General features: G+C 34.2%; 1 protein-coding gene across 2 annotated transcripts; it reads right to left on the bottom strand.

Moving 5' to 3' along the window:
- Positions 1-3,021: 3,021 nt before the first annotated feature.
- LOC126688727 (protein WVD2-like 3) lies at positions 3,022-8,252 on the bottom strand. 2 transcript variants are annotated; one of them, XM_050383525.1, is made up of 7 exons: positions 8,098-8,252; positions 5,008-5,575; positions 4,717-4,805; positions 4,505-4,598; positions 4,250-4,387; positions 4,005-4,115; positions 3,022-3,517 (listed from the first exon to the last, which is right to left on the bottom strand). In XM_050383525.1, the coding sequence occupies exons 2-7, from the start codon at positions 5,569-5,571 to the stop codon at positions 3,212-3,214; spliced, it is 1,302 nt and encodes a 433-aa protein (XP_050239482.1). In that variant the 5' UTR covers positions 5,572-5,575; positions 8,098-8,252; the 3' UTR covers positions 3,022-3,211. The 2 variants fall into 2 exon arrangements, with proteins under 2 accessions (XP_050239482.1, XP_050239483.1); XM_050383526.1 differs by having other exon boundaries at positions 4,316-4,387.
- Positions 8,253-8,453: the final 201 nt, after the last annotated feature.

The raw sequence follows: 8,453 nt of genomic DNA, 5'->3' as shown, positions 1-8,453 counted from the left end.
GATCAAGAACCACTTTAGACTATAGTTACATTTAAAAATAAATAATTAATTAAATAGGCCACATATGATCCTTCCCTATCAATCATCTAAAGTAAAGTTATAAAATATGTTAGTATTTTCTTATTCATAATAGTTATAAACACGTATTTTTCTAGTTCTTTACCATTTAACGTGAATGTAAAAATTGTATTTTGAACAATTGTTGAAGTTGTAGACAAGAAATAATAAATGAATGAATTTAACTATGTAAATTATTAATTTGAATAATGGCTAATCATAAGTAGGACTAGATGCATGATAAAATAAGTATACTATTTTCTTTTTCTTTTATCTTAATTTTAGAGATTTAAGCATTTAATAATGAAATTCTTTTAGATCTCAAACTTAAAAACTTGACTTGAGCTTGAGTTTAATCTTGATATTAAGCTTGATTTTGTCTTGACTAATTGATCAAGCCAAGTCAAGCTCAAACTTTTGGCTTTCCCACAAGCTCAAGCTCAAACACTATTTTTAGGCTTGTCACAAGCTCAAGCCAAGCTCGAGCTTTTGATTTTTCATAACGAACCAAGCTTGAACATGCACTACTCGACAAATCTTAGCTCGTTTACAGCCCTACATGTTTTCTAAGCCTAAGATATTAAGAAAGCCCTAGAGAACGTGAAAAAGGCTTTTGGAGAGCTATTGATTGTAAATTTGAAGGTTTTGTGCCTCTTGCTCTCAAAAGCCTCTACCAATGATCAAGATTGAATCATATTCAGATTTGGTGGTATTGAAGTTGCTGCAAATTCTAGAAGATCAAGTGTTGGGCCATAATCTTTAAGTGGGAAATTGAAGTAGTGAATGGAAGTTTACGTGCAACAAACTCCATAACTAAAGAGTCAATGGATTCGAAGCTATGTTGGGTAACGTTAGTAAATACTACTAGGTTGTAGCAATTTATTATATGGTTATTCTACAATTGTAAAATTTCAATTCAATTAGTAGATTTCTTTTGCCTTAAGGTTAGTAAGGTCAAGTCCTCCCAATGATTTTTACTTTGGAACAATTGTTGTATTGGTTTTCTTTGGGTCACCATATTATGTGCTATTTCTCTACTGCTATTTATTTTGGTGCACAATATTGGTTGTTTTACTCTAACCAAAGGTAGTTCATAATTGGATTAGTTAATTACTTGGCCTTAAAATTGGTTAACCAGTGCTTCTAAGGCCTAAAAAACTAACAACATACTTCACTTAAATTACATCCTAACTTTAGGCTTCGTTTGGGAGTTCATAAAGGAATAGAATGGAAATGAATAATCATAAAGAAATAGAATTGAATGAAATATATTTAAGTAAAGGAAATGAATGGAAAAAAAATGAATGGAAAAGAAATGAATAGAATGGAATTAAGTAATCTTGTTTGGATGTTTTAAAATAAAGGAATGAAATGTAAGTAACCTTATTTAGGAGTAACATAGAGAGAAATAAATGAAATCATTTTATGATAATATTACTATTAAGATCATATTTTAAAATAAATGGTTAAATATATAAGGGTATTTTGATAGTCTTAGTAAAAAAAAAAATTATTAAATTTAATTTCATTCCTTCCAATTCCACTCACTTTTGGAGGGAATAAAAATTTGAGGTTTTAAGAAAATAGAGAGGAATGAGTATTCTCTCCTATTGATTCCATTCCCTTCACTTAAACTTTCAAATAAAGAAATGAATTTTTCATTCCCTCTATTAAAACTCTCAAACATGAAAATGAAAGAGTATTCTAAAATTATTCATTTCTTTTCCATTTTCTTCTCTCAAACGAGTGCTACGGAAAAATTGAATTCCAATTATTAATCCATTTTACATTGACTCCCTAAAAGCTGGCAATCTGCTGGCTTCGTAGCCAGTACTGGCGATGTTGATGGTAGGTGAGCATACAGGGAGTTAGGACAGGCAGTAAACTTGTGATGGAGGCTTGCTACAGCCTTTTGAGGGTGGGGTAGGTAACTATAGGCCATGCCTGCACTTCATCTAGAGCCTTTACCTTTCCCAAAGGTTGGTCCAGGGAGTTTAATAAGTCACTCATGCAGTGCCAAGTCGAATTATGGGTGCAGAGTCAGCTAAAGAGGAGGAGAAAGTAGGCTAAACGGCAAAATCTCTGCCATTCTCCAATCATCAAACTGTCATTTTTAAACAATTTAGCATCATGCGCAACAGCACAACTCGGTTTCAGCCTAATATTTATAAAAAATATTTTTTTTTTAAATTCCAAATAATTGATTAGATTTAGCAAATTGGAGTTCCAAAATGTATTAAAAACATTAGAATCAAACACACCCTATAGGTGGGAATCAAGAGCTATTTTCACCAAAAAAAGGGAATCAAGAGCTTAAAGTAGAGCGTATTTTGGAACCAGCATCCTTTTTGACCAACAATTTTGCTTCCACAAATGGGACATGGTCGGCTTAGAAAGTAATCTTTTGCTGCGTGATTGACTGATAGTAACTTAGAAGCTTTAAGTCTTAAACACTATTTCCCAAAAAAAAAGTCTTAAACACTAGGCGCTTTACGCTCCATGGCATCTTTTTTTCTTTTTTTTTTTTTTTCTTTTGCTTTAAGACCTTTTCATAATGAGGCTTACTATAATTACGCAAAATAAGGATTTCCAACCCAGCAAAGCACAACTTTTTAAAGGGTCCCTTAACCTTAACTTTAAATCCCTCTTTCAATCATGGAACATTAAGCTAACATCACTTCTCGCACACTACCAAGCAAATTGCTTACACAATCTTCATTGAAAACAAAAAAATTCATCATTATGTTACAAGTACTATTTTGTACAATATCCCAAACCACCAAAAGAAAAAATTTTGAATCCTTGTCAGACCATCCCTTCTGTCCAGAAAAAAATAATTACACCACTCTGGGGGCCTATGTACGTAATGCCCTTGGCTGTTGTTTTTGGTGGATAGCCATTTGTACAATAACACTTTCATTTCCACTCAGGCAAATGAAAATTCAATAATTTTTACAGCCAAAATGAGGAATAACTCTTTATATATATAAATGGACATAACTTACAGAATTTACACATCATACATTAAATAAAGCACCGCAACAAGTCCTTGGCAAGTTGAAGGAAATAAATTACACATTTTTGAGAGCAGTCACAAGAAAACTAGAGAAAATGAAGTCCATTTCCTCTTATAAATTATAAACTCACCAGAAACTCAAGACTGGACAGCAATGTCCACATTTCCCTGACCATTTATCTTGGTCACAATTGATTCGTTTATCTCTTCCACTTTGTTGGATTCATCTTTGAATTTGTAAATGGCATTACCATTGTGGATGTTGCTCTGATCCTTAATAATGGTGGAACCGTTGGTGGTGATCTCTTCTTTGTAAATACCAAGACTTCGACGACTTCCTAGAGCACCTGCTGTTTTAACCTTGTCTCCCTGGGATGAATTGACCGCATCACCGAAGCTCTTCCTTCGGCCCAGCTTTGGTGATTTTGCACGAGTTGGTGGCAGCTATCATTCATGCAAAGCAAAAAAATCAAATTTTAAGCTGCCATAAAATACTCATTTACTGTCTTCCTCTTTTTTTTTTTCTTTAAAGTAAGGCCCCAAGGGAAGGGGGAATGGAAGATTCAAACTAGTAACCTCCACTTTATGAGTCGTGGTCCCTAGCCAATTGTGTTACCCCTTAGGGTTTCATTTTCTGTCATTTTTATCCACTGAGAGTTTAGAGGTTCAAATACTAGCTTAAAATCCTATATTTTCATGTTGTGACAAGTGAATTTCATTAGAACTGAAACAAGGTGACACCACTTAAAGAACAGAAGAGAGAAGAGCCAAGGACAAACCAAGAACAAAAATAAAGGAGCAATGAAAATTAAACACGTAGAGAATCTAGAGATTCTTATGAAATTCAAGAGGCCAATCTACATTCTGGACAAGAGCCGTACTTCTTTAGTTCTTTAGGACAGCATAAGAATGAGAAAGGTCTATGAAGTACCTTTTTGAGTTCAACCTTTGGTGGAGGTCCCTCATGGTAGAAGCTTGGCATTGGATTTGCCTTAAACGTTAAACTCTTCCTCAGTTGTTTAATAGCTGCCTCTTTCTCTTCCTTAAAATTTCAAAATTGATGAAGAGGACAAAGGCAAAGTAAATAATTTTAGACTTTAATGTCATAGCCATACAACATTAATAGCCAAAAATGAGTTAAGAGAAGCAATGGAAGAAGAAACACTATCAATTCACCATCATGAGAGAGGGGGAGAGAGTACTATATTTTCTGGTAGACAGATACTTGAGAAAGTATCCTACCTTTGTTCTTGCTTCACTTTGAGATTTCTGAGCCTCCAATGCTTGGTGTTTCTCCTCTAATTTTGTATAAAACTGAAATGTGGCAACATGATAGGGGCATGCAGTTTTGCATTTAGGTTATGTCATCGACACAATACTTAAAAATTCAAACATAGAAGGAACTTCACATAGATATTTTTCATGAACTACCTCCTTCCGTTTTTCTGCACGTTCAGTGCATCTAAATGTTGGAGCTGATGAAGCAGTTGCCTTGGACTTAATTGCCTGCGTAGAAGCTGCAGTGCTGTCCATAGGCAAGGGAGAAATCAAATTCAAAAACTGAGAGTGAGGGAGACAGTAGACAACTAAGAAAGAAATCAAAGTAAAACAAGTAACTCAGACTGCAGGGTGTAAGAGCATACGAGGAAGCAACAGAACAAGAATCTTCTTCATCAGGATGTTTCTTGTTATCAGGCTGCAGTGGCTTCCTTGATACCATATGAGATATTTGCTGCATAAACATACAGAAGTTTCAAGATCATATAAAAACAAATTCTAAGCCTATTGTATAAAATCTATGTTTTACCAACCAGAGAACTACAATTTATTTATAATTTGAGGCTTGTGATCCTATGAAATTCTTTTTTTCAAATCCTTGGTCAAAAAGGAGGATCAAGAATTTTACAAGAAAACCAGAATCAGTCAGCAGTTACCTGACTGGGCTTTGCGGTATTTGGATGTCGCACATTATTTGCACTAGACAATTTATTCACACCAGTGCTTGCATCAGGTTGAATGCCAGTAGGACGAGTTCCAATGGAGGCACGCTTTTCAGTTGCTAGGGCAAATGGCTGTGGAACAGTGTGTTTTGTTCGAACATTTGCAGCAACAGGTCTAGATGCTTGCTTGATAGAAACTCGTGACTTATTATTGTCCTTTTTATTTTGGGTTTCTGATTTTTCCTTTTCCTTAGGCAGGCAAGCCTTTAAGTGTGAGTTTACCGCATTCTCCTCTTCATCATATTTCTCATTTTGATGGAGTTCAGATACCTCAACAGTATTTTCAGTGGTACATTCCTTCACTTCATATTCCTTTGCTTCAGTGCTCTCTTCTGAACTTTGCATTTCAGGAGCCTCATTAATATGCTCATATGTGTCTGAACCATCATGATGATTGGGAGCAGTTTCATGATTTGAATCATTGGAAATACCATTTGAATAAAATGTTATACAATCTGGCTCCTTGTCCGTACAAACATCTGAAACTTCTACCCCCATTGCACTGCAATAAAGAAACGTAAGAATTATATTCTCATTCATTTGGTCATGCTATTCAGTGACAAATATCTCTGCACACCAAAACTCCCAATCATTACTTTTCCTAATTCAATTTTTTTTTGATTTCCAAGTTACTATCTCAAGCCTATTTAAATCATAACATTTCATATCATTTCTTTTATATGCTATCAAAAAAAATTAATCCTATTGACCAAGAAAAAACTTATGTTATAGAGACTGTAATTAAGGGAAGATTGTGATATAATTTATAAGATTACGGATTACAAGAACATACAAGGTGCACATCAAGTAATACACCAAGAAATTTAAGAAGGTTTTGGATTTCCATTTTTAGTTTAAATGACTTGAATAGAGCAGGAAATGACCATTTTTTTCTGTTGATGAAATTTGTGGATGTATTTGAGCTTTATTAACATGGACTAGGTGTAACATGTCAACTCAAATCCATAACATGACTAGTGTTTTTGTTTGAGTAAAATCTTCAAAAATCATATAATTGTATATAAAATAATATACAAGATATTGTTCTTCAAATCCTTCCCTCCAAACCAAAACCAAAGGTAAAGAAAGCAATCTACAAAGCATTATGTCTCTGGTTGATGCTTATGCACTAACTAAGGTTTTTCTTTTATTTTTTATAGGTAAGTTACACTCATACTCTACACGATCCAAGGAGGTATTCTTGACAGCTCAGTTCCTATGGGCTCTACTAAAGCCGTTACCATGGAGGAAGCTAACTCTTGCTAATACCACCCTCATGGCTAGCCGAGAGGAAAGAGAAGTAAAAAAGAAACTTAAGAATTAAAGCAAAACTTAAGAATTAAAGCCTCATAATGAAAAGTGGAGTTTAGAACATTCTTAAGCAAGATTCAGCACAAATAACAGACAACAGGCACACAATGAATTTTAAAAGCTAATGTGTACAGAGATAATAGGAAAATATGATATTCATATAAACGTATATTCACCCAAGGCAACGAATTAGCGAGGTCAAAGGACCGTGTAGACAGAGAGAGTCTTGTGGCCCAATTGCCATATTGTGGTGTTTCCAACGAAGATGTCCAGGTTCAAATCCCCCCTACCCAAACTATTGACTTATTAAAAAAAAGACTGTAGGCCACTGTCTTTATAAGAAAAAAATCTGAAATCAGATTGCAAAATAGGAAAGAATGTACAAAGAAAGGACACGAGGAAACTCTATGCATAAGTAACCCATAACACATAGACAGGGACGCCAAACTACAGACAACAGGCAACGAAATCCCAAAACAGTAGGAAAATCTTAAACTACTGTTTAATTGTTTCTTGCTAATGTTGCCTGCATGGGCAATTGCGTGTGCATCTGTGATAAGGAAGATAAAAATGGGCTATTCACATTGACAAAAGACAATAGCATTGAGAAAAAAACAGATTATTGTAGGGGTGAAAATATTAAGAACCATCATGGCTTTACAAAACACAAAAAAAAAATATGTTGACTATTTAACAAAAAGAAGCCACCAACAGAGTCATTTCCCATCAAAACATTGGAAAAGCCCGGGTGTGTTAAATGTTGGGGAAAGAAAAAAAAACCCCCAAAGCTAAGGCAAATCATGGAGGTGAGTATGCTCAAACCAAAATTTCTATAATGAGTCTAATATAAGACTCGGCAGAGCATCAATATCCAATTATCCGGGGTTGCCATCATGATCCAAAAATATGATAATGAGTCTAATATAGATTCAACGGAGTATCAATGTCCAATTATCCAGGAACCCCATCAAGAAAAAGTCAAAATTTTTGAATTTTGACAAGGTCAATGACTACGAGAAGCACTAATAGCTTAAAATATAGTCATAGCAACAAAGAAATTGCCGTATTACTGAATCCAATCTTTCACCAATTCTATAACTGACTAATTATGAGATAGCAATCACCCATCCACTAAGAGCAACTTTAAACAAATCAATCTAGAAACTAATAAAAGCCATAGCTCAAATTTGTACCCGAATCTGAATCTCTACAAAATACACAACTAAACCAAATAGATGCATTTTCTTTTTTCCAAACCCAAGATTGATTAATAAACTTAATCAGAATTTAGAAACTTGCATTAGTTTCCCAATAATAGAAAATCGAATCACAAATCTTATATTATGTTTATAATTTAAAAATAATTCAAACCCACATACATTAAGAAAAATCTCAATACAGCTAAAGCTAAAAACCTTGCTCTCTTAGCCCCTAAACAATTCAAATTTATTTATTTTTAAAAAAAATTCACAATCTTTTTTCTCAGCAACCAAACAAAGCAATAAGTAAACTTTTTTCTTTTTTTTTTCCAAAACGAGAGCATTACAGATCGAACAGGCATTGAGGTTTGAATTTATAGTAAATTGAGTTTAGAGCTACATTATTAGTAGTAGTAGTGCATGCAAAGAGGATATCAGATCGGTAAAGCAGATCGAGAGGCAGACGTAGAAGAAGAAGAAGAAGAAGAAGCAGAATGTAGTAAAAACAACTCACGATTTCGGTTTCGGTATCGGTTGGATCTGTGAAGAGATGAGGTTTGTTTGAGTCTCTTGTTGTTGTTGCCTTATCGAGCTGTGTGTGAGAGAGTGTTTGTTTTTTTTTGCGTCTCTCTTTCTCTGTGTCTTTTGTGTATGTTATACTTTAATAATGTTTCTGTTTCTGGCTTTTATACGTGTGCACAGTACCACGTCGGTGTTTCACGCCGTTACTTCACGGCCTAACCATAAAGCAATTATTTTCAAATTATATACAGAAATCGCTATACGGTAAAAAGAGAGGGATTTTCCGAGAGGGACGCATAAAATATGATTTTTTTTTTTTTTTCTTCTTACTGAAAAAATATGATGGTG

The sequence above is a fragment of the Quercus robur genome, chromosome 6 (assembly GCF_932294415.1).
Source record: "Quercus robur chromosome 6, dhQueRobu3.1, whole genome shotgun sequence".
Classification (NCBI taxonomy): domain Eukaryota; kingdom Viridiplantae; phylum Streptophyta; class Magnoliopsida; order Fagales; family Fagaceae; genus Quercus; species Quercus robur.
The sequence above is the reverse complement of the archived record's forward strand: the minus strand, read 5'-3'. Positions and strand labels throughout refer to the sequence as shown.

What these genes read in the sequence shown, in the direction of transcription:
- LOC126688727 (XM_050383525.1), bottom strand. Translation starts at nt 5,571, where the DNA reads ATGGGGGTAGAAGTTTCAGATGTTTGTACGGACAAGGAGCCAGATTGT. An exon ending in TCTTGTTCTGTTGCTTCCTC is followed by an intron (nt 4,599 to 4,716) that starts GTATGCTCTTAC and finishes GCCTATGGACAG; the next exon opens with CACTGCAGCTTCTACGCAGG. An exon ending in CAAAGGTTGAACTCAAAAAG is followed by an intron (nt 3,518 to 4,004) that starts GTACTTCATAGA and finishes CATGAATGATAG; the next exon opens with CTGCCACCAACTCGTGCAAA.